The 25,999-nt window shown below is 44.7% G+C and overlaps 1 protein-coding gene across 3 annotated transcripts in view; it reads left to right on the top strand.

The window, feature by feature from the left end:
• ANKH (ANKH inorganic pyrophosphate transport regulator) overlaps positions 1-25,999 on the top strand; it is a 112,382-nt gene that overhangs the window by 64,316 nt on the left and 22,067 nt on the right. For 2 of the 3 annotated variants that reach the window (XM_036409002.2, XM_036409003.2), the window contains exons 2-7: positions 2,043-2,259; positions 10,641-10,759; positions 14,027-14,110; positions 19,237-19,407; positions 21,978-22,112; positions 24,454-24,546. In XM_036409002.2, the coding sequence (XP_036264895.1) occupies positions 2,043-2,259; positions 10,641-10,759; positions 14,027-14,110; positions 19,237-19,407; positions 21,978-22,112; positions 24,454-24,546 (819 nt within the window). The remainder of the gene's footprint in view (positions 1-2,042; positions 2,260-10,640; positions 10,760-14,026; positions 14,111-19,236; positions 19,408-21,977; positions 22,113-24,453; positions 24,547-25,999) is intronic. The other variant, XM_036409004.2, reaches the window with a different exon arrangement.

The raw sequence follows: 25,999 nt of genomic DNA, 5'->3' as shown, positions 1-25,999 counted from the left end.
CTCAGCATCTGAGAGGAGTGTAATTAGAAGGTGTCCTGAGTTGGGTTCTGTGGAAGCAGAACCCAGGTTGGGGAATTCTTGTCCAAGTGACTTAGGGAGTGAGTTTCTCGGAAAGAGAGGGAAGCAGTGGGTGGTGGGGAGGAGTTAAAATTAAGTAAGGATATGGTCTCCTCTTTAGATTTGCTTCCACCTAGTCCCACGGGGGGCTCTGGAGCACCAATTGTGCCAGAATGGTCCCTCACTGAGACAATGGTCCCTCACATGAGGCAGTCATTGGCCCCATGCTGCCTGGAGTCAAGTGTAGCTAAACCTACCCAAAGTGGCTGGGGGCAGCTGTGAGCCATTAGTGGACAACTCATAATATCTGGGGATGGGTGCACTGCCCAGTATGGGGATCTGGTTGGGATACCGAAGGGTTAGAGATATAATTGGAAACAATTACCAGAAACTAGCTTTGTCAGAAAATGATACTGAATTACTGTAGCTTTTATATATGTTTTTAAAAATAGATTTTTATTGATTTCAGGGAGGAAGGAAGAGGGAGATAGAAATCAATAATGAGAGAGAATCATTGATTGGCTTCTCCTGCACGCCCCACACTGGGGATCGAGCCCACAATCGTGGCATGTGCCCTTGACCAAAATTGAACCCGGAACCACAGGCCGACGCTCTATCCACTGAGCCAAACCAGCTAGGGCCTATCATACATTTTAATTCTAGATTTTTCTCAAATCATTTTGCACGTTGACACTTGCTTTTAAATTCATTTTTTGCTAAGTGCTTTGCATAGAATGTTCAACTATATGATGATGGATGTATATCATTACATAGTTGCCAAAACCCCTAGAATATATAATACCAAGTTAAACCCCAGTGTGCACTGTGGACTCTCAGTGATAACGATGCATCCATTGTGGACCCATTGATTGTAATAAATCTCCTACTGTGGTAGGGCATGTTGACAGGTTGAGGGGGGTGGGGGGACGGGACTGTTTGTGCTGGGGCAGCAGTTGTATGGAAACAGTACTTTCCTCTACGTTTTACTGTGAACCTAAAACTGCTCTAAAACATAACATCTACTTTTTGGAAGTATAGAACTCTGCAGAAAGCTGACCCTTCTGCTCGGTCAGTTGTCTACACATAAAGACTGAGACAATGTACTGGCAACATTTAAACAATAGAATTCTCTCCTCTTGGATGCCCATTCCCACCATCTCCAGTGTAATCGATTGTCTAGTTGATGGGAAAGTTAGCTTGGAAATGCCACCCTGACCAGGCCCAGCCCTTGGTGCCTCACAGGGCCCTCAGGGAGGGTGGTTAATACAATCAGAATAGTCTATGATTGCATCTTGTTGAGCAGGCATAATTTAAAAACAGTATATTTGGTTTAATGATTTTCTTTTCATATCTGTCTGCACAGAACTTAGGAATATATTTCAAGTTAAAGTATAGTAAGAATCGGGTGAATAGTATCCATTGGTGGCATAATAAATTCCTTGGACACCTTTATTCACAGCACAGAAATCATTCTAGGTCATGAAGGATATCTACCTAATGCATGCACAATATTTTAGGTTATGCTTGTAGATACGTACCACACACACACACACACACACACACACACACCTTCATTTAAAGAAACAACAAATAATTATCCACTCCATCTAAAGCGGTTGACTCATTTCCAGAATGCCTATCACTGTTATACAGATTCAGCCTACAAATAACATTTAATATGTTAAGCTTTTAACCAAAACTTCTTAGAATTATGTTCTGACATTAACATAAAATGCTCGTTGGGTGTGTTTTTTTATTACTTTAATGGACAGGCATCTCCCCTGCAGGAAGCTACTTCAGACGGAAGCTAATATGGATGAAAATGAAAACTAATAACTTTTATGAAATTACAGTGAGATTTGCCCTATAAGCTGCTTAGCGTTTCCATGGAAACGTGATCTGTTGAGCTTTGTTTTAGAAGTGTGATTCCCGGGAGATGAGAAGGGCTTTCTAATGCTGTCTGTGGGTTGTCTTTCCCCTCGCAGGCCTTGAACCGGGGCATCGCGGCTGTCAAGGAGGATGCGGTGGAGATGCTGGCCAGCTACGGACTGGCCTATTCCCTGATGAAGTTCTTCACGGGCCCCATGAGTGACTTTAAAAATGTGGGCCTGGTGTTTGTGAACAGCAAGCGAGACAGAACCAAAGCCGTCCTGTGCATGGTGGTGGCCGGCGCCATCGCCGCGGTCTTTCACACCCTCATAGGTAAGGCTGTGGCCTCGCTTTGGTCATTTCTCATCTCTTTACATCTAGTTAAATGTATGTGTTATAATAAGTGATTTCTTCAGCAATTATTAAATCTTTCTCATGCAAATTTCAAGAGCCCGAGGTTAATAGAGCTCGTGCTCCTGCTTCAAGAAAATGGATGGGGTAAGGCCTGGTGATTTGCCTTTTGAATGTTGTGTGTTTTCTCTGGGAAACTGTAGTTTCATTTCTCTGGTTCCCGCAGAGGGAGAGATTTCATTAACAAGTGATGCGGTCTGGGATCAGCATTCAGTAAAGCCCACAGGAGCCCGGTGCTTTTGTTAGAGATGCGCATTATTGTACACTCACTTAATCTGGAGAATTAGAATACAAGGATGTTATTTAAAATGAACACTTATCCGCAGTGAGAACAAATGACAGATTACATATTAAAATTAACTTCTTCCAAAGGGCTTCGTTATTCTGTTTTATTCAAAGACAAGCCTAAATACTTTGAGCACAACATTCTTTCCATGAAACAACAAGGAAGCCATATCACATATATAGTCACGTGCCTACAGTTTCAGCAGGACTCTGGAAAAGCACCTACCTTTAGGGCCACAGTTCTGCGTCTACTTCTTGGTGGTGATAAAACCCAGAAGCCATAATTTCAGAACTTCATGGCTTAAAACAGCTTAGCTTACCTGGTGTAAAAATTGAATGGCACATGTATTAGACCCAGTTGCCCAAAACCTTCGAATGACACTTCAGAAACACCTTGCGTACCTTAAAACCAGCACTGGCTGAATAAAGGAGGAGGAAATTAACGCAAGCCATTTGCAGTGTACTCAGATGACAGCTAATGCTTACTCACATAACTGCGAATCTGAAAGGAAATGGCGGGGCGGGGGGGAAGGTGTCTTTGTGTCTTGCCTTTTTAATGTAGCAGAGAATTTTGAGCTAAGAGCAGTGGGGATGGGAAGATGCTACTCATGGGCCAAATGTTCAGCCAAAGTGTTGATATTCACCATTTAATTTGGGCTCAGAGCTTCAGGGCATGGGTTGAGAGGAAGTCACTATCATGCCCCAACATACGCCCTAAGTTTTGAAGAAAACTTCTGCAGCTAGATTTGATCTGGGCCATTTTCAAAGATGACATATGAATTTGAGAAAACTCCAAATATGACATATGTCTAAGCAGGTAAATGCATTCTCTTTTGCTACTAGTCTTTCTATATGGATTTCTAAATGAACCTACCACTTGGTCTCAGTCACAGTTGAATAAGACTTTTGGGAGGAATAGCTTATTAGTAGTAGCTGTTAGTAAATATGGGAGAGAAAAGTTAAATGTCCACCTGTGACATTGAAACCGTTGTGAAGAGCATGAGGTCATGGAGAAAAACGTCAATATCATTTCCAAGTTAAATCTAAGTTTTTCCACTTTAGAATAGAATAATAAAATCTTAAATTTGCCCCAAAATGGTTCTACTTACCAGATATATTTAGCAGTCGGTTTTTTTCCACTTTTAATATTTTTATGATCTTAGCGCTTTTTCTTCCACCAAACAGATGCTTTCTCCAATTGCTGAGAAAGCACATGTCAGTTTCTTCTGAGCACTCAAAACTCAGATTTTAATGATTTGCCCTCTTTTTAGTTTGTTGGCCTCATTTCACTTTTCCACCTAACCCTTTAATCATTCTTGCCTTCTGCTGTCACTGCATCAAACATCTTTGCTCCCTTTCCTTCCTCCTTCTTTTTTTAGTAACCCCATTAGCCTTTCCGTACCTGGTCTTGTTCATTTATTGTTTCCCAGTAACTTGACCACAGGCTCCCAACAGCATGTTGCTCTATTACCATCCCCAACCTTTTCCAAAACTATTTTTCTACCATCAACAAGCACCCTCCCCATTCAGAATCTACTTTATGTGTCACCTACATAGACAGTTAAACCAATGTTCACATCTTAGTCATGCTGAAAACAGCTACTTGCATTTCTTCTTTTAATAATCACCTCTTGGATAGTTATGCTTGTGGCAGGGGAACAGTGACATAGATAAACCAAAAAGGCAAATATTTCCAATACTGGACTGAAGAAGTTATTGTGGGTTCTCAGGCCATCTTCCTAATGATACTTAGTTGGACTGATATGGAAATGAATATCTACTCCATTCATGCACGGCTCCTGAGGGGCCTGCAGGAAGCATAAGAAGCCATGTATATACACAAACTCACCAGGCTTAACTCAGAGTGGAAATACGAACCAGGGGGATCCAGGCTTGAATCCTATCTTCTCTACATTCTTTCGTTCAGGTGAAACTAGCCTAATGGTCTTCAGTTTTCCCTTTAGGGTGCTATTTCTGTCACCTTAGTGAATTTATTTTTTAATCAAGATCATAAGTTTTTCTTTTAACTTTTAAAAAATATATATATTTTATATTGATTTCAGAGTGGAAGGGAGAGGGAGAGAGAAGATAGAAGTATCAATAATGAGAGAGAATCATTGATCAGCTGCCCCCTACTAGTGATCAAGCCTACAACCTAGGCATTTGCCCTTGACTGGAATCCTTCAGTCCACAAGCTAATGCTCTATCCACTGAGCCTAGCAGGCAGGGCAAGATCTTCCAGCTTTTCAGTAGCATTTCTATGAGGACATGTGAGCATGGAGGAGGAAGCTATTCCTTCTCTTGGGGGTTGGTTTGAAAAGCCTCCTACAGGGAGTGAGTCGTTGCTTCACTGGCTCTGAATGCGTGAGTTGTATTTCAGCACAACTTTTTCTAATTTTCCCCTTCTCTCTGATATAAGATAGAGTCAAGAATTTGACCCAGTGCTCTAAATTAATAGTTTGCTCTAGTCTTGTAAAATTCCAAAAGGTGGCTCATGATTGTAACAATACCCGAGTGTTCTGCAGTTTTTCAGTTTCATGGCCAACTCTTCTCACCTGCAGGGATTTAGGGTTACCTGACTCCCTACTTCACGTAGATGTAGAAACCACAGCTATAGATTTATTTCTTTGCACGTCTATTCTCAACAGTGACCTGTAAGCCTATCCCATGACCAAAACCACCTGGGCGGTCAGCAGAGCTCAGAGCAACAACAGTTTTGCCGTGAACAAGTGAAGTCATTTCTAGAGTGGTTCTGTTTCTCAGTCTTCCCTTGTCAACAAATGTTTCTATTATTTATGGATCATAAAGCAGCCCTCAAAATGGTGAATTGCTACAAATTGATGTAATTTAAACCAATGAGTGGGCTTGGAATGAACGGGCAGTTTCAGTACAGTTTTACAACTTACTGCTATAGAACAAACCACCCCTATATTCAGTGATTCATAACACAAGCATGTATTCTTGCTCACCAGACTATGGGTTGGCTGGGTAGTTCTTTTGGACATGGCTGTGCTCATGCCTCTGTGGTCAGCTGATAGGAGCAGGCTCTGCTGATCTTGGTGGGCTCACTGAGGGGCTGTCAGGTGACTGGAAGCTGGTCGAAATAGTCAGACGGGACATTTTTGCAATCAGTCTGTCCCAATCACCTCTTTGGGGATAATGGATTCATGAATTTATTTAATCAATATATAATGCGTACCTCCTATGTGGCAAACACTGGGCTAGATGTGGGAATCGAGACATACCATACTAAGGCATGTTCTCTAGAGAAAAGCAGATATTATACAAAAATCATTACAAAGCCCTGTCTTCCATGTCTTGATGCCAGTGAGATAGAATTGTTGTTTTTGTATTAATATGCCACATTAACTTTACTTACTTTGTATATAAGTTTATGCTACCTGGCCAAGGCCTGGGCAATTTTGTACCTCACATCCCCATATCTTCCAGATGAATGTTGCACAGTGCAGGTATGGATGAGCTGATCCTATGTCTGTGACCCAGCCTAATGCAGAGGACTGGACTCTGAACAGCTCTATGTTATGTGGCACACTGCCTGACATACAGAAGTCATTCAACCACTTTTGTTAAAGTGATTTCAATATTAGTCATGCAAACACACCACTTTGGAAATGATACATTAGAGACACAAGGGTGAAGTTACCAGCTGCTATGTCTAATAAACAGAACATAGTGGGCCAATCAGCAGTGAGACTTTCAAGCTTTGGAACTTGGGGATTTGAGTTAAAATAAGGTTTCTCATATTTGCCTCTTGGAAATACACATATTACCCTGTTCTTAAAATGGGAGGAGGGCTTTCTGCTCGATTCCATGGGGAAATGCAGGTATATAGACTTGTTTTGGTGAATATTAATGTTTCATGGCCTTTTGCAACAAGGGCTGGGTAATTACTGGATGAACAAGCTTGCGAGCCACTGATTCTGGAAAGAATCCATGACCCTGGCAGGCTGAGGTCAGAGGAGCCAGGATTTGGATGGGCCCTCTGGTGTCTTCTTGTTTGGGCAGAGTCAAAGCTGCTGACCTGCAAACAGGTCAGGCCCATGTCCCCTTACTGCAGCCCCGGCAGGAAATCCATTTACATCTGCTTAAACACCTTGTTCAATTTTCCTGTTTAACAGTTCCGCTCTTCATAAGGACTACAAGCTGTTCCAGAGCAATCTAGGGAAGGCAGTGTAGAGAAGTTGAAGGTTACTCCGATGTTATTGAGGCAGCTAACCTGGTGATTAGGGACTCCGAGCAAAGCCCTTTAAACAAATTACCCCCGGCCAACAGCACAGCCCAAACAGCTCCAGGGCACAGGCTGGGGAGCGGGGGGAGGGGGGGGGGGGAAATGGCAAAGACAGCTGCTCGGGTTTCTCTCCCTGCTCACTGGGGGGAAACAACCTTTGCAGTTATGATCAGTCTCTTCTTCTCTGTGTAGGGGAGGAGTAGAGGGAAGGAAGAAAAAAAGAAAGAAGGAAAAAAAAGGAGAAAAAGCTTTTCTTGACCTCCAAATTTTTCTAGCTCCCAAAGGAGGAAAAGAAGGGAAGGGAAGCAAAGGCAGCCTTGGACCCATCAGTCCCTAAGAATGGGGGTGGGGACCAGGGACCCTGGAGGTCTCAGCACCAGCTGCAGCTGCACACAGCAGGGATGAGAGGACCCTGCTGGCAGCAGGAAGCGGGGCTGGGCTCAGCACCATCAGCCTCAGACCCAGCAAGCTTTGAATGTTTCCTGCATCACCCTGCAGGAAGGCCTGTCTTTGCTGTTTTAGTCACACTGTCCTAACATGAGCAGGAATATTTACCGAGGCCGAGCAGCTCATTTGCATTGAGCTCTACCCTCCCAGGCCACACAGCAAACATATGCCCGCTCTCAGCACACGTCCCATCTCTCCTGCCGCTGCCCTGGAGTCTCCCAGGAAAAAACTCTCTCTTTTTCTGAGGAGCCGCCTGTGTGCTAACGAAGTAGCGCAGCCTGGGCAGCTCAACAACAGAAATGGGCTGCCTCCCAGGTCTGGAGGCGAGAGGACCCAGGTGTCACCGGGTTGGTTCTCTCTGAGCCGTGAGGGCCACTTGTCCAGGCCTCTCCCCACTCCAGTTGCTTTGCTGGCACCTGTGGCCGCCCTTGGTCTGTGCAGGAGTCACCTGATCTCTCTCTCCTCGTTCACATGGCGTTCCCTTGTGCACGTCTATCTCTGTCCAAGTGCGAAGGGCACCAGTCCTATTGAGTTGGGAGCCCACACTACTCCAGTATGACCTCATTGTAGTTAATTATATCTGCAAGGTCCCTGTTACCAGATTAAGGTCACATTCTGAGGACAGGGGCTAGGATTCAACAAGGGAATTGGGAGGGGACACAGCTCAAGCCACACCATCACCCTCCAGATCTCAGCCTGTCACCGTTGTGCGGCCCCAGCTTTGGCTGTACAGCCAAGTCCGCTCGGCTGGTGTTTTATATCGGCTCTAACCTTTAGCAGGGAATTCTAGCTCCTGCGCTATTCATAGCCAGCGCTGGCCTCTTGCACTTGGCATCATGCCGCTCTGCTCGCCAGCCTGACTGCCTTGTGTGTGGCCAGCAGCCTCTGCCAGGGTGGGGCAGTGGTGTGGGCAGGGTCAGCACCATCTGCTTGCCAGTCCCGGGGGACATTTCCTGAATGAATGAAAACACAAAACAGCAGCAGCAATCAATTCTGAGATGAAATTCCCAAGATTCAGCACCTAACCTAGACAGTTGGCATGATAAAATATATCATGTTACTTTGTGATTCCACCAGCTTAGTTCAGGTCTGCGTGCCTCCATCATGCTTCTCTAATTCACGTTCTGACTCAGACAAAGAAGCTGCCTCCTTCCTTCTTCATCCCTTGCATGTAACTAATCCCACTTTCCCACCCTCTTTCTGCCACGTGACATCCCCCTCCCCCTTCCTGGATGTATCTTCTTGCTGCCTCAGTGGCCTGCTGGCTCTGCCACATTCCACACCTGCCACCTCTGCTCACCTGGCAGCCCACCTTATGGACCCTCCCCACGGACCCTCCTCAGAGGATTCAGCCTCTCCTCCTGCTTTTGCCTCCCCTCATGGCATAGCCCTTCTGGCCTCCACCCCCTGAAATCACAGACTTGCACCTCTGCGCCAAGTGTGCATTTAAATACCCTTGATGTCATCCTATAGACCTCACTAAGTCCTCACCTAATCCCTGTAGTTCAAGAGGAGTCCTGACAAAGGATGGAGAGACATTTCTTTTCACCAGTTAATGTGGTAATAAGTTGTCCCCAGGCTTTGGGGGAGGGGGAGAAGGGGTCGGCTTATTGTTTCTCGTGAAGCGAAACTCTCGCTGCATTCTCTCTCCTTTCTGCTTTCAAAGCAGCTTCTGTGGTTGTCAAGTGCGTGAATGCTCATATTTAGAAAAGAACGAAGACAGCAGGGCACTCCTGTGAAAGCGCTATGTAAAACACCGTGAAAAACACAAAGATGATCATCTTCCTGGATTGTCTAAACATGAATCCGTGAGGAAGAAAACACGTAATCATTTACTTCACCCTCGCTGATCCTATCCATCGGAATGCCTAGCGAACACAGGAAGAAGACCTTCCTCTGTCTTCCCTTTGTGCCTAGCTGGCACCTGCACATTCATTCAGCCCATGTTAGTTAAGTGCCATTATGTTCCAGTCACACACTGGTCACAAGTCCTGGTGTTGGAGGGACTTTAAAAGCACCTCAGAGATACCATTTTTCCAGTGGCAGGACTATCCCCAAAGTTGCCACACTCTTCCTCCCACCCCACCCCCGTTCCCAAATAAAACAAAATGGATAGCTACTGGTGAAAAACTAACTATAAAATTTTTTTCTGAGAAGGCATAGTAACATCTAGGAACTTTCTCTTAGTAAATGATTAAGAGTATGTTTAAACCTTGAGCTTCAAACCTATTCATCAAGCCTTCTTTTATAATATCAAATAATGGAAACCACTTAAATGTACAATAATAGGAGCCTGAGTACATTGACACTTAAGTATACCTATAGAAAGGAATTCAGTGCAACCATGAAAATGTAGAAGCATGTCAGGAAAAGGTATTCATGGTTTACAAAAGAGTGTATGTAAGTGCTAGAGGTCCGGCACACAAAATTTATGCGCAAGTATGGTCCCTAGGCCTGGCCTGCGATCAGGGCCATCTTCCCCAGCTGCCTGCAATCAGCCCCGCCCCCCACTGCCACTCACCCCTGGCTCCCCATTAGACATCAGGTGATCGGTGCTTGACAGCCAGGAGAAGGGACAAAGGGGTCGGATGTTCCTGCCCACTCGCCGGCCCCAGCCCTGCAATGGTGGCCATCAGGCAATCGGAGCCTACCGGCTGGGGAAAGGAACCAAGAGGTAGTCAGTGCACCTCATAGTGATTGGCCCAGTGGTCATTCTGACTGTTCTGCCATTAGGGTCAATTTGCATATTACCCTTTTATTATATAGGACTAGTAGCCCATTGCAGGAAGATTCCTGCAATAGGGCTTCCTGCTGCACTCTCCCCCACCCCACCTGCTTCCCTTTCTTCTCCCCTGCCCCACTTGCTTGCTTCTCCACAGCTTCACTCCCTTCTGCAGCGCTTGCTTCTTTCTACATTCTCTTGATATGCAAATTAACCACCATCTTGGTTGGGCTAATTTGCATACTCACCATGATTGGCTGGTGGCGTGGTTTGGGTGAAGTGAAGGTGTGGTCAATTTGCATATTACTCTTTTATTAGGTAGAATGATCACATTTTCTCTTAAAACACACATGCATATACCACACCCTCTCACCACAACCCCCCATAAAAGAACTGAGCAATTAGAGCCCAGAGAATTCACCATGACTCCCACCTTTCACCAGGTAGAGGGATGAGATTGTGGATGGTTTTCTTCTTTTTGCTCATCCAAATTTCCTAATTAAAAAAATATATATATTGCATTTAAAATTGTTTTTAAACTGTTGAGAGAAAAAGCATATAAAGATAACGTTTTCTAAATATCACTCTGTATGTTTGCAGCTTACAGTGACCTAGGCTACTACATCATCAATAAACTACACCATGTGGACGAGTCTGTGGGGAGCAAAACGAGAAGGGCCTTCCTCTATCTTGCTGCCTTCCCTTTCATGGATGCGATGGTGAGTAGGGAAGATGGCTGGCTTGTGTTCATGGTGGTAAAATATACAGAACGTAAAATTTAGCATTTTAGCCATTTTTATGCGTGCAGTTCAGTACATTCACACGGTTGTGAATCTTCAGAACTCTTTTCACCTTGTAAAACTGAAACTCTGTCCCCACTAAACTCCCCATGCCCCTCCGCAGCCCCTGGCAACCACCCTTGTACTTTCTGTCTCTATGATTTGACTCCTCTAGGGACCTCATATAAGTGGAGTCATACAGTATTAGTCTTCAAATAATGTCTTCAGAGTTCATCATGTTGCAGCATGTGTCAAAATGTCCTTTTCAAGCCAAATAATATTTCATTATATGTATGCTTCACATTTTGTATATTAATTCATCAATGGACATTTGGTTACCTCCACCTTTTGGTTATTGTGCATAATATTGCTATGAATGGGTATCCAAATATCTCTTCCAGTCCCTGCTTCAGTTCTTTGGGGGAGACACCTACAAGTGGAATTGCTGGATCATATACTAATTCTCTTGTTAATATTTTGAAAAATCATCAAACTGATTTCCATAGTGGCTGCACAATTTTATATCCAGTAATGAGAAAGGTTTCAATTGACCATTGAGTGAACCAGTCCATCTTGTCAGTGTATTTTATGAGAAGTGTCTGTACTTGTAGTAAATTGTGGCAGGCAGCAAGAGAGCTCATTCGAAAATTTTGATAGAAATATGAACTTCTTTTCTGATATATTCTGGATATGGGGGATCAGGATAGCTTTCTGATAAATGTACCACTTGTGTGGTATGAATACCTAAAGCTTTTTAGTGTAAGAATCTCTTTAATATACTGATGGGATTTCATTCCTTTAAACATCAGTTTTACCACATTAGCTAAGGGCAGCTCATTTCCATAGATTAAATTCTTTGTCAGGATTCTGAAGAATTCTCATGCAATGTTTTCCTTCTATCCATCTGAATTATAGACTTAAAGGAGACTTAGCAAAAAACATATATATGTGTATCTATATGCCAGTCATCTATTGCTAAAAAATAAGTCCATTCTTTGGGCTTCATTTTAAATTACCGTTGGAAGGAGACTTAAAAATATGATGATCAGTACAGTTTTTACCATCCCTACCTCAGGTTTTATTTTCATCAGACAACTGAGGTAAGGAGATATCTGTATTAGGGTGAGGCAGCAGCCCCAAATCTATGGAAGACGAAACAACATAAAATATACATGTGGTCCATCTTCTCAGATGTTACCAAAAGTCTTGGTGTGCCTACAGTTAGATCAATAACGGCTTTCTATAAGTTTGCAGGGTAGCCTTAACTATTAAACTCTTAAGGTTTAATGCGAAGATTCTGATTCTCAATTGTTATGACTTCACTTAAGTGGGAGAATTTAGCCATCAGAACATGTATATCTAGATTTTATTTTCTTTAATCATCAGGTTGACACATAACCAGAAAAAAATAGAAAAGCAAATGTGTTGGGACCCATAGAACCAGGTTTCCCAAGGTGTCCCTGCTGGCTCACTGTGGCCTCACAGTACTTTCTTTTTTCTTTTTCCTTTTTTTTTTTTAAATATATTTTATTGATATTTTACAGAGAGGAAGGGAGATAGAGAGCTAGAAACGTCGATGAGAGAGAAACCGACCAGCTGCCTCTTGAACACCCCCTACCATGGATGTGCCCGCAACTAAGGTACATGCTCTTTTTTTTTTTTTTTTTTTTTAATATATTTTAGTGATTTTTTTTTTTTTTTTTTTACAGAGAGAAAGGGAGAGAGATAGAGAGCTAGAAACATCAATGAGAGAGAAACATCGACCGGCTGCCTCTTGCACACCCCCCACTGGGGATGTGCCCACAACCAATGTACATGCCCTTGACCGGAATCGAACCCGGGACCCTTCAGTCCACAGACCGACGCTCTACCACTGAGCCAAACGGGTTTCGGCCCCACAGTACTTTCAAATCAGTCAGAGCTCGATGAAGTGACAGCCTCGCATCCCAGACAGAGTCCAGGATATTGCTCTATGCCTGCCCACTGTCTGCATGGGACTCTGTAAACACTGAGAATTAAAGTCACACAGTGAATTCAGGAAATGGGACTATTAGCAAAAATGAATTGCAAACTCTTAGTCACTCTGTATTCCACTTTCCTTCAGCTGTGTTCATTTGCAACGGTAGAGTTTCTAACACTTAGTATAACACCAAAATATGATTAGTACCCTTTTCTTCCATGTTTCATCTATCACTTCCCCAAAAAGACACCAAAGGTAAGAGATTTATAATAAATAAATAAAATAAATAAATGAATAATGAACATGTAGAAAGAGCAGATCATCTCCCCCAGCGCGCGCGCGCGCGCGCGCGCGCGCGCACACACACACACACACACACACACACCCCTACAGCATGGCCCTGATATATTAGTTGGAGAGATAATATTTGAAAACCACAAAGCTTATCATCCAGATGGCTTTTGGTCAACAAAGATAGCCCTGAGGCTATTTGCAAATGTTATCTACAGTTTGCACTTCTTTTCACATTCGGCACCTTAGGACCCAGAAGCTGAGGAAGGAAGTAGATGTGGCAGCTGCTATGTAAAGTCTGGCCATTTAGCTCAGATGAGATGTCGTTTCTGTGTCAGGCCAGGTCGGCCTTTCCAGGTTTAGAAGATGATCCTTAAACTGATCCTATCATGAACTTCAACCCTGCAGTCCCCTGCACTTCTCATTGTCTACTGCCCTTAAAGGACCTTTCTTTCTCTTCTTTCCCTCAAAGGCACAAAGTGGTAGATCAGATCCCGCCCAAACTTGAAGAGAAGGAAACAGTGGGACCTTAATAGTCAGTGAGAACCAGTAATGACAGTGGTAACTCAGAACCAAGTTGAGCCCCATTATGATGGTCTGCTGCTCTGTGGTTCTGGTTGCTTTCAGAGAGAAAGAGAGAGAGATATTCCTCCATTCTTGGTGTTTTCCCAGCTCTCCCACCAGGCACATGACCCTAACCAGTATACTAGTCTGCATACAGTTGGTATGAGATAAGTGCTGTGCAGCCACTAATTCCTCTTAAAAATCTAACAGGGATGTATCCCCCAGGCCCAGGTATAGACATTTTACCAAACAAAAAGTTACCAGCCTGCACTACAGAGGTTTTAGGGGGTATAAAACCTATTCCAGGAATGCCCAGTGCATCACAACAACCAGAAATACAATAATATAATCCCAAAGGTGTACCTCATGCCAAATTCTTTTTCTTCTGGCAGGCATGGACCCATGCCGGCATTCTCCTAAAACACAAATACAGCTTCCTGGTGGGGTGTGCCTCAATCTCCGATGTCATAGCTCAGGTAAGTATGGACTAGGGTCAGTCAGCGTTCTCAGAACTGGCTGATGCCTCCAGTCCATTCATTCACTCTGCGGTACATCAAATGTAAATGTTTGTGAATCCAATGAGAAAAGGAGTCTCCTGTGATATAAGTCTGTATGATCTCACTAGAATGAAGGTTTTAGGAAGTTAATTTAGTATCAGAGTTTCTGACCTTGACTTTTAAATAAGAGTTTGCATGTGGAATGACTCTAAAGTCACAACTGGGACCTCTTGGGGTGGCCATAAGGTCGCTGTGCACTTGGCTGCATGGACCCTCGGCCCTCCATGTGGGTAACCACACATGGCCTGTCACTCAGTTTTAGAGCACTAAAGAATTATCCTTAAATGTTGCTAACGGCATGGCCGGTGTGGCTCAGTGATTGAGCGTTGACCTATGAACCAGGCAGTCAGAGTTCGATTCCCAGTCAGGGCACCTGCCCCGTTTGCAGGCTCAATCCCCTGTGGAGGCTATGCAGGAGGCAGCGCATCAGTGATTCTCTCTCATCATTGATGTTTCTATCTCTCTCTCCCTCTCCCTTCCTCTGGGAAAAAAAAAAATGTTATTGTTCACATTGCCACGCAGGGCTGCCATCCACACGCCACTTCCCACATTTAAAAGAACCAGGAAGTCAGAGGCTGCTGGAGAAGAAGTCTCCCTTGCACTTTGTGCTGAGTCCAGTTCCTTGGGGTCTGGCACCAGCCCTGGTTTTCCATTCTCCGTTCTTCCTCCTTCTACCGGGATACCACATGAAAGATGTCAGCAGAAACTCAGATTTTATTACTATAATCTATAAATTAGACTTAGTTCAACATTCAGGGATTTAGGAGAAGGATTTTTCCATGGAGGAGGAGGCTGGACTGATTTCTAAGCTCCCTTCCCAGTTCTCTGTTCTATTTCATGAACATTTCCATGCTTACCTTCCTGGTTTTCCCTATTGTACACACTAGTCCCTTAGCCATCTTTTTGGAATCATCTACTGTTAGACTGTTAGTCCCGTCCTAAAGACCAAGAGTTAAATTTTCAGATTCATTGCATTTACTCCATGGATCACAATTGAAAGCAATTTAAATTCATTCCTGCTAACACTGTGTATGCATGCCTGCACACGCATGTCAAACACCTGTGCGTGAACCTACAGCCATGGTCCTTAATAGTTTTAAACCTTATCCTGGCCTTCACCAGTGGGGTGGGCTCCCAAATTCAGAATAAACGTGTCTGGTTAGTAGGAGCCATGGAAGCTGGATTCAGTTGGCACCTGGGCTTGGTCTATTCCTGGCGAAGTAGTTATTTTAAGCCTTGTAGTTTGAGTTTCTAACACAATATGGTTGGGGGAATAAATATAATTTTTGTTCTTAAATATTTTACTCCTACTCCCACCGCACCCTCAGCTTCATTTCTCTTATTACCTAAAAGCATTTCTTAATTATTGAATTTGGAAATGAGTAAATAGTTTCTACAAAAAGTCCTTTGAAATACTACCTAGGCATAGATGGCAAGTAATCACCAATGTCAAAATGAAAGTAGTTGATAATGCTTTGGACTGCAGTGGCAATTCCCATTATTTACAAATTTTACTAAGCTAATTGATGTCACACAGTCGCACAATAAAACTCCTAGTTTGGTTCAAATGTGCAATGCTTTTCTGTGCCACTATTACTGTAACAGTCATATGTTCCAATGACATTTCCGAGGGATTTATGAAAAATTTTGCTGTGTTTGTTTCATTTCATGATCACCTGCATGTTCTTAGCTTGTTCAGTATCAAAATGAGAATCCTCTTGAGGCTTCTGGACCTTCCTGGGACCTTCAGTCCTTTAATCTTTCTGCTGTCATTAGCCCTTGCCTTCGGAAGTCATCTAGACCCCAAGGATCTGGTCAGACAGCTGGGATCCAACCTGGAGCACCCCTCTTCATCACCAGCCTCTTCAGTTTTCATCCTAGACTTTTTAAAAAAATATATTTTTACTGATTTCAAAGAGTAAAGGAGAGTGAGATAGAAACATCAATGATGAGAGAGAATCATTGATCGGCTGCCTCCTGCACACCTCCTACTGGGGATCAAACCCAAAACCTGGGCATGTGCCCTTAACTGGAATCAAACCTGGGACCCTTCAGTCTGTAGGCCGATGCTCTATCCACTGAGTCAAACCGACTAGGGCTAGGTGTTTTTTTTTAATCTTCCCTCTTCTCCCCATCTCTGCTGTGCTCCCCCTGGTCTGAAGAAGCCCCTGTCATCTGCACTACCTGAGGTGCCTCCAAACTCATAAGCCTTCTCCTTTCTGCCCTGGATGTCCATCCTTACCCCTCGGCCACAGTGATCTACTCTCAGGGGAATTCCCGTCCCCTCACAACTGCCCTAAAGCCTGCTTTAACATTGCTTCCTGGTGTTCATGAGATAAAAAGCCACTGTCCATGGCCTGCACGCACTGAAGACCCACAGCCCAGCTTCCTCTCTGAGGGCCTGTCTTCCTGCCTCAGTGGCAGGCCCTCCTTTCGGGGCCTCGTGCAGCCCAGCCTCTCCCACTGGGGTGTTTGTGGAATGCTCTTCCCAGAAGGCAATGTTCTGCCTCAGTTCTCCTACCTCCCTCTGGCTCCTTCCCCCTCCCCGCTACTTCTGCTGAGGTTGTAGGTCTCAGACACACTCCACATGGGGTGTCCTTCCTCCCCCACAGCCTGTCCCCCCAGCCATCACCCTCTTTCCTTCAGGCCCTGTCACAGTTTGTCAGCGGTCGCTCACTGGCATCACTGTTTGGTCCCCATTTCTGCCTCCTCCCCTAGACTGTCAGCTCCAAGACTACAGAGCTCAGGATGTGTGATTTATCACTGACTCCAGGCACTTGGTATGGGGTGAGCACATAACAGGCTCTCACCGGGAAAATCCTCACAGTAGGTTTCCCTCAGAAAATAACCTGACATTCTTTGATGGCTATATGAGATTCAAAGTCGTAATTCTAGATTGAAATGCCAAGGCTCAGGGTTATTTAGATTGATAAGCGATACCATCCACCATGAAGATGTAAGGGCTATGGCAAGTATTGGACCACATGGCACCACGTCCTTAAAAAGACAGAAGAGTGACAAACCTTCACCTTGATCTCCAGAGCTTTACTAGCCCAATGCACCCTCCTGTTCCTTCGTCCCACTCTTGCTCGCTGCGCTTGGACCATTTTCTTGTTATCTCCACACTTAATGCTTTGCTTGTGGCTCCTTGTTCCTTCAAGTCCAGACCCTGCACTTTGGTCCTGCGTGGCCATCCTAATGGCCCCAGGAGCCTTCCTGGACTTGTCAGATGAGAGGTTGGCCTTCACCTATCATTTTTCATATAAGTTTTAAATCTCTAAATATGGCCCTGCTGGTGTAGCTCAGTAGTTGAGCATTGACCCATGAACCTAGAGGTCACTAGTTCAATTCTGGTCAGGCACATGCCTGGGTTGCAGGCTTGATTCCCAGTAGGGAACGTACAGGAGACAGCCTATGGATTATGTTTCTGTCTCATTGAAGTTTCTATCTCTCACTTCCTCTCTCTCACAATCAAAAAAAACATATATATACTTTTTAAAATCTCTAAATATAATCATCTCAGTTTAAACAGTGCATGAGTCCTATGTTACACTTGTGTAGACACATGAGCCTGCATTTGCATGTTGGAAAGACTTAGAGACCTCTGATTCATTAAAGAAATTTATGGGCATCTTGTCCACCACACAAAGGTCTCAAACTTCTGATCCAAGCACAGTGGGTTCTTCACAAGGCTTCCCTGCAGTTCTTAGTTGACACGACAGTTGTTCCACTGGGAAGCAGTGGTCATGGCGACAGCCGTGGGCATCTCTGCTATATCCTTGAAGCTTGAGCATGGCTGTGAGTATTGCTCCAGTTTGTGACCTCGCCCTGTGCTGCGGGCAGCCTGGTGTGTCCAAGGAGCCATGCAGCACCTCGGACATCTGTGCTGGGGTCTCTCTCATTTACTGGGTTTGAAATGACTGCCTGTGTGCAAGCAAATCACCTCTATAGCTAATACTTTTATGTCGCTCAGAAGAGTTTCTCTGGATCTCCCTGCTTTTCTGTGGTCACTATGCAGCGGATGTACTTCATCAGGGAGTCTTGCTCAGTCTCCGCTTCTTTTTAACTGATTTCTTGAGACTGCAGTGATCAGGATAAGCCTCTTTTGGTCAGGGTCACTCATTTTGGGGGGTTGTATTTTACATGCCTGCCAGTTGGTGGATATTTGCCTATTGATGTAATTCAGGGACATCCCCCCTTGCCCATTACCCTACTTCTGCACTCAGTATGCCCCAGTGGTCTTCTGAATGTATGGGTCCCAGGACTCTGGACAGAGACTGGACTGCCTCTTGGATTTTTTTTTTCTTCTCTCAATCTCCTCATCTTTATTTATTTTTTTTTTTATTAAGGTATTATATGTGTACATACCTTACCAATCCCCAAACCCACCCACTCCCATTTCTGCAGGTCAGGGAGGGTATATAGAATACTACATTTGCTTTAGAGACTCTTTAATATTTATAACCCTCTTGACTATTTTTTTACTATTCCATTTTTATAAGTTAATATTTTTAATTTAGCTTGTTTTATAATAACTGGTATTAGTACTTTCGCAGCATTTTTAGTAAATTCCATCTTATAAACACTAATATAAACTCTTCTGTATACTATTGTTGATCACCACTGTGTATGTGAGTGTGTGTATGTGTGTGTGTGTGTGTGTGTGTGTGTGTGTGTGTGTAAGGTAACTTAGGGCCTCAGGTATCTAGCTTCAAGAGGGTAATGCTCTACTGCATCTTTCGGGGTCTGGGAAGCCAACATTTTTTAGCAATAACCATATGTGTAATTACCTGAAAAGAATGTTGGTGGTGAATATAACAAAATGATGGTATGCTCACCTGTAAATCCTGTGAATCCCAAATATCTGGCCCTGAATTCTGTGAGAGCAGTACTGAGCCAGAGCCCAATTTCTGTTCCCTTTCTCATCAACATGGAGGTTTTCCCTCAGAAATCAGTTTCCTTTGGGTGCAAGAAATTGGGCTGTGCCTCTGTTGACTGGTACCAACTCCTCTCCTCTAACTCACTCTCATCTCCCCATCTCGCAGGTCGTTTTTGTAGCCATCTTGCTCCACAGCCACCTGGAGTGCCGGGAGCCCCTGCTCATCCCCATCCTCTCCTTGTACATGGGTGCCCTTGTGCGCTGCGCCACCCTGTGCCTGGGCTACTACCGGAACATCCACGACATCATCCCCGACCGGAGCGGGCCAGAGCTGGGGGTACGTCCTCGGAACTCGTGGCAGCCTGCCTGTACAGCTGAGTGGGATGAAACTTTACCCCACCCCTCTGTGAGATGAGACATCAGTACATTCAGCACACTCACTGAGATGTCAAGTGCCAGGGGCGTCCACGGGACAGACAGCTGGAGAATTCATGAGCTCTGGAGGTGGAAGGGATCTTAGGATCTGTCTAGCTCCATATCTCTGTATGAGACTGGGGCTCAGTGACTCAGGTCGGGCTGAGGAGTGCGTACACCATTGATGGTTTTTCTTACTCTTTTGTCAACAGTAAATTATTCTACAGTCACCAAAGACTTTAGCCCCCATGGTCCCTTTGAACTCACATTTGATCATTTTTAATTTACACCAGGGATTCAGGCAATGTTCCTACACTCTGTGTTGGCCAAACACAGTCGCTCATTCAGGTACCTTGTGGGGAGTGAGAAGAGCATTTAGGTACCATAGAGGGACACAGGAAATTTTAAAATATGGCCTCCACTGTCAAGCAGCTGTATGTCCCCATTCGGCAGATAAGGCCAGTACAGATGGGAACCCAAGACAGTGCATAGATGCAGTGAGAGCACTGCAGTGAGAGCCACTGATGCTGAGAGGAGGGAGTGGGTGATGTGGCCGACATGCCTCCCTGATGGAGGCAGAGCTTGGCCTGGGCCTCGAAATTTGAGTAACATGCAAGCAAGGTATAATCTTATACAAATGACCAAAGTTTCCTTTCCATCAGAAGGCCTGATTTATAGGTACTAGACATCATTTGGATTTATTTCCATCTGGCTATAAGGCAGATGTGCGTGATTAAATGTAGCCCTGAATAAATCACCACACTCCACCCCTGACCCCACCTTTGACCACATGTTACTTTCATCATGTCAGAACATTAATTGTATTGCCCACTTACCTCAATTCCGGGCCAGGCCACCAATAAAACCAGAACTAGTTATTTCTGTCCCAAGGACAACCACATCTAATTGACCTTAATGATGGTACTCCATCTCTTAACAGGCAGCCAACAGCTAAGGAAAATACATTAAAGTGGCTGAGATGGTCCCATGATGTAACTTTTACCCTCATGAAGAATCAAAACCAACGTTATTTAGTGAAAGCTGGGCTGGAGATAGCACACATCTTTGCTGTGGCATGTTCAACAAAATACTCACATTTTTGTTACCATGCTTTTATTTTATTTATGCTTCCAAACATTTATATGATTTCTGTTAGAGCTTTGTTTTGTTTTTTTTTCAGAGAGGAAGGGAGAAAGAGATAGAGATAGAGATAGAGAGAGAGAGAGAGAGAGAGAGAGAGAGAGAGAGAGAGAGAGAGAGAGAGAGAAAGGGAGCCATCAAAGATGAGAAAGAATCATTGATCAGCTGCCTCCGGCATGCCCCTGAGGATAGAGCCCACAACCCAGGCTTGTGCCCTGACCGGGAATCAAACTGTGACCTCCTGGTTCATAGGTTGAAACTCAACCACTGAGTCACTCTGGTCGGGCTCGTTAGAATAAGTACCTCTGTAGGAGATGTACATAATGCCCAAATAACTAGGCATATTTGTGAGCTGATTTCAAAATATTTTTTTTAATTATAAATATTGTTTACTTTTAAAAGTTACCTCTTCAGGGATGTGAGGCAGGTGAAAGAGGTAAAGGGGAGGTAAATGGTGCTAGAAGGAGACTAGACTTTGGATGGTGAGCACACAACGCAATGTGCAGGTGATGTATTGCAGAATTGTACACTTGAAACCTGTATAATTTTATTGATTAATGTAATGCCAATGAATTTAATTTCAAAAAAAGAATAAGAAGAAAAAAGAGTTACCTCTTCCGGACATGGCTTCCAGCCAGTCATCTTGAGGATTTAAACAAAAACTAATTTCCAACTTGTTTCTCGGACCATGGAGTTGGTTTCTGCCTGGGTTAGAGTTGCCCTGTTGGAAAATAGTGGTTTGGATCGCTCCAGGCTAAATGTGTGTTTTGATTTCACAGCAGCGTGCCAACTGTCTGAGTTCATTTCATTTTCACTGTACATTTTATTTTAATTCAACTTGGCTTGTCTACAGAGGCTTTTCCTTATATTGTTTTTTAAGTCCAATGAATTGACTTGGGATCGACATCAAAAAAGAAAGGCTTTGGCTCCTAATTATTCTTCCTGTTTCACTTCTAGCGTTTAGTGAACTTTTGCCTCCATTACTTTTTTCTTGTTTCTTTTATTTATTTATTTATTTATTTATATTTATTTCTATTTTTCCCCATGGCCATTTATTCCCTCTGTTCCCTCTTCCACCTCCACCCACCCCTTCCACCTCTGCCATCTCCACACTGTTGTCTATGTCCATGAGTTCTCTCTCTTTTTTTTTTCTTTTTTCTATTTTGCTCAACCTCACTACCCACTGCCCCAACACCACCACCCCCAGAGCTATCTGCCTGCTCTCTATCTGTGTGTCTGCTTCTGTTTTGCTGGGTAGCTCAATGTGTTCATTAAATTCCACATATGAGGGAAATCATGTGGCACATGTCTTTCTCTGACTGGCTGATAGCCTGCCTTCGTTTCTTGATGCAGGGAGATGCAACAATCAGAAAGATGCTGAGCTTCTGGTGGCCGTTGGCACTCATCTTGGCTACCCAGAGAATCAGTAGACCTATTGTCAACCTCTTTGTTTCCCGGGACCTTGGCGGCAGTTCTGCGGCTACAGAGGTAGGGGCGTTTCAGAGGATGTGGGCACTTGTCACCTTATTAATGAATAGGGGCTGAGGAGGTGGGTTACAGATTTGTTTCCAGTGCATCCTGAGAGCTCAAGTAATCCTGTGATATTACATCATATGACACATTCCCACTAGGAAGCCATGAGGAGTTCATTCAGTGACTTATAATCATGTAATTCCATATCTCTGTGAGTCTGAAAGAAGACATCTCATTCATCCTTCTCAATGACCACATGCGGAAACTGAGGCAAGACAGTTAACAACACAAAACTGGCAAGAAGCTGGGCCAGTATTAGAATCCAGGTTGTCTGGTTCTCGTCCAGTGACCTCTCCATTTTTCCTTGGAGTCAGCATGATGCCTCTCCGCTGTCCTGCAGAGGACAAGGGAGCAGGCCATTCAGCTGCAGAAGGGAAAATACCCAGAGGGTTTGGGGCCCATGCTTCCATTTGGACCCACCTGTTGTCACCTGATTTTTACTCTGCCCTCCTGCACGTTCCGCCCACCCATTGTGGCTGTATGTGCTCTTTGGCCATCTGCCCTCCTCCAAATGAGGAGCTCACTCGCAACTCATGAAATTTACCTGGAAACTGGCAGCTACTCCAAAGAAAGAGTTGAATCTCTTTTTCCATCTTCCATGGATGGTATGAACAAATAAAATGACTTCATTAGTTTCCTCTGCTGCTGCCATTGCTGCCTCTGGAGAACCAAGCCTGTCTCTGGAACGGCCGACCCTTCAGTAAGGCCAGCGGCTGCTCCTCGGCCTCCTGTTTACACTGCGCCCTGACAGCGCTGTCAGCATGGCTCCAGCCCGGGGTCTCCTGCCAGTTTCCATGTGCTGGGAAGCCGTTCCTGGCGGCTTGGAAAGGGGAGCCCATAAATCACAAAGCAGAACCCTTTCTCTCGCCTCAGTTTGTTCCTGGATTTGTGTATTGAGTCACATCATCTTGGGTGGCTTCTGACACACAGCAGCTGTGTTACTTAAAGATGGCGGTCTGGGTTGCCCAGTGAATAGAAGGTGACCCCATCAGCTGTGGGCTGGAATTCCATCCTCCCCTTACAATAAATAAGGCAACTAATTTATCTGCTAGAGCCATTTCTCAATTGCCCTCCGTGGCATAGAGGCACAGCCCATGGGGTACAGGACTCCACTGTGTGCCTGGGAGTGATGCGAGCTGGCCCGGGACAGCACCTGGGACAAGGAGCATGGTTTTACAGGAATCCAACAAGAAACAGGCCCAAGTCCAGATGGCTGGCTCGAGAAGCCAGTTCAACCCAAGTCCAGACTCCAGAATCTTTGCTCTTTCCATAGAGCCAAACCACACCCTCTAGTTATCATCTATTTATCATCTACTTGTGCACATTTCATTGGCTCTCCATATGCCTGTGGGATGGGTGTTGTTTTTCTCCTGGTTCTGCTGGAGGAGCGGGAAGGGAGGCCTTTCAGGTTCGTGCAGCGCACAGCTGGCAGGTGAGGAAGTGGAGGTTTGAATCCAGGCCCTCCTAATTCCAGTGCTTTTGTTTCTGGCACCGTACCCATCCCCACAGCGGTTTCTTCAGCCTGCTGAGAACGCCCCTTGTGCTTCTGGTGTGGCTGTTAACGTGAATTAAAAGCAAGGAAGCCTGCACTCCTCCTTTGCTACCTAGCTAGAGAGTTGGCTTGGCCACAGTGTAGAGTTAGATGCTTTGTTTTCATTTCCTTCCTTGTCATTCATAGAAGGAAAGAAACTCACTTTCATGGAAGAACGTATTTGACTTTCTGTAAGCAATAGCTATTTAGTTTTCTTAAATTAAAACTAAAAACCGGGCTCTGCTGACTGCACGGATTGGAAGGGAGTTGAGAGTCAGAAGGAGAGAATACGTAAAGCCATCAACCAACACATGCCATCAGTCGCCCTGAAGGACAGGGTGGAGTTGGAGAGAGGATCCTGAGCAAAGGCCATCCAGAGAGCAGCGAGGGCTCAGAACCACAATTGGAGATTCAAGAATTGGGCTGGACTAGAGGGTGTGGTTTGGCTCTATGGAAAGAGCAAAGATTTTGGAGTCTGGACTTGGGTTGAACTGGCTTCTGAGGCCAGCAGTCTGGACTTGGACCTGTTTCTTGTTGGATTCCTGTAAAACAAGACCCATGCTCCTGGTCCCAAGTGCTGTCCCGGGGCCAGCTTGTTCCAGGGACTCAGTGGAGCACCTGCCCCTCCCAGGCCATCCTGGGGTAGGCCGATGCCTGTCACCCTGTGTGGAGTGACAGCTTGCTTTGCCGCATGGCAGACGGCCGCTACTGGAGATGCTCTCTGCCAATGCCCAATGCTAACTCTGCTGGCTCTTCCTCTTGCAGGCAGTGGCGATTCTGACAGCCACATACCCCGTGGGCCACATGCCATATGGTTGGTTGACGGAAATCCGTGCTGTCTACCCTGCTTTTGACAAGGTGAGAACCTGTGCTGCGTGGCGTCTGAAACACACTCTGTAAATTAGTGTTTGATAGACAGGCATCTCTGAGAAGAGCACTTTGATGTTTCCCAATCTCCCCTCCCTTGGGAAGGTTAATGTGGTATTGGGGATGTTGACAGTAATTGTGGAATATTCCCTCAGAAAATAACAGAAGTAAATTCAAGCCTACCTTGATGCTGAGCCTATAAGGCCTCTCCAAAATGATTGTTTGTGTTTGGGTTAACCTACTGAGAAATTATGTTTGCGAAAAGGAAAATATACCCTCAAAAAAAATTAATACTTTGGATTTTGTTTCTGTGATTTTGTTTTGTTTTCTTTAGTTAAACTAACCCTAACTTCATAGCAGTTGTGAAGGTACAGATAGGAAGTGTGTGCTTGAGCTCAGAAGTTTACGGAAGTCTTCGGTGTGTGGGGTCCACGCACGCCGGAGTGGTCTCTGCAGCGGGTGTGGGTCCTCGTGGGTCTGGACGCAGCGGCTTGTTGCAGCTGGAAGCTGTTGACAGAGCTCTGTCCCCAGCTGCTGCTGACACAGCCCTCTGGTCATATGGCCTTTGGCTGCGTCAGGAATATCCCATAAATGTCTGTGTCATCAGGCTTCATTATTTGAACCTAAAACTAGTAGCCTTTTATCCTAAAACAAATGTCTAGCCAACGGGCCCCAGAAAAAGATAGTTAGTGTGCAAAGTTTTAAAATAAAACATGGGAAGAAGCACACAACCTGCTCCCGGTAGTCTTAATAGCAACTGTTTTTCCTTGAGTTCCTATAGAACTAGATCAGAGCCATTGCCAATGTAATTTTATCTTTTTTTAAATTTACTTTTCAATCAAAGTTGACATACAATTTTATAACAAGTTTCAGGTGTACATCCTAGTGATTAGACATTTGTATACCTTACGAAGTGATCGCCAATATCATTTTATCTTATCCCAACAAAAGCTCTGGGAGGCAAGGAGAGGAAGCCTCTTTGCCTGGGGTCTCCAGCGGATCACCTGCCCTTATTCCCACACCCATAGTCACCCATAAAAACACGCCTGGGATTGCCACCCCGCAGCCTCATGGGAGACAGAGCTGCAGTGGTACCCAGAAAGCTTTACTGGGTGTGGAGTTTTCCTGGGAGACCATCAGTTGGACTGTCCACCCTTTGCAAACATTCTCTGCAACCTCAGGATGCAGAGCAACTCTTATAAAAGAAAAAAAAAATGCATTTGAGTTCTGCTTCCCAGGGCTCTGAGCGCAGACTTCAGAGGCACAAGGCACTTGCAGGAGAAGGTGGGCAGCCCTTGTTTGAGTGGGTTTCATCCAGTCTACTGACAGAAATCATTGTTTTCATTTCAAGGAACATGTGTAGACAAGTAAATCCTAGAAAACCAAAATGGATCTAAGTCCTCCTGCTAAATCTCTAGCTCTAGGAGAACAAGATTAGATAATA

The sequence above is a fragment of the Pipistrellus kuhlii genome, unplaced genomic scaffold, assembly GCF_014108245.1.
Source record: "Pipistrellus kuhlii isolate mPipKuh1 unplaced genomic scaffold, mPipKuh1.p scaffold_m20_p_4, whole genome shotgun sequence".
NCBI lineage: Eukaryota > Metazoa > Chordata > Mammalia > Chiroptera > Vespertilionidae > Pipistrellus > Pipistrellus kuhlii.
The sequence above is the reverse complement of the archived record's forward strand: the minus strand, read 5'-3'. Positions and strand labels throughout refer to the sequence as shown.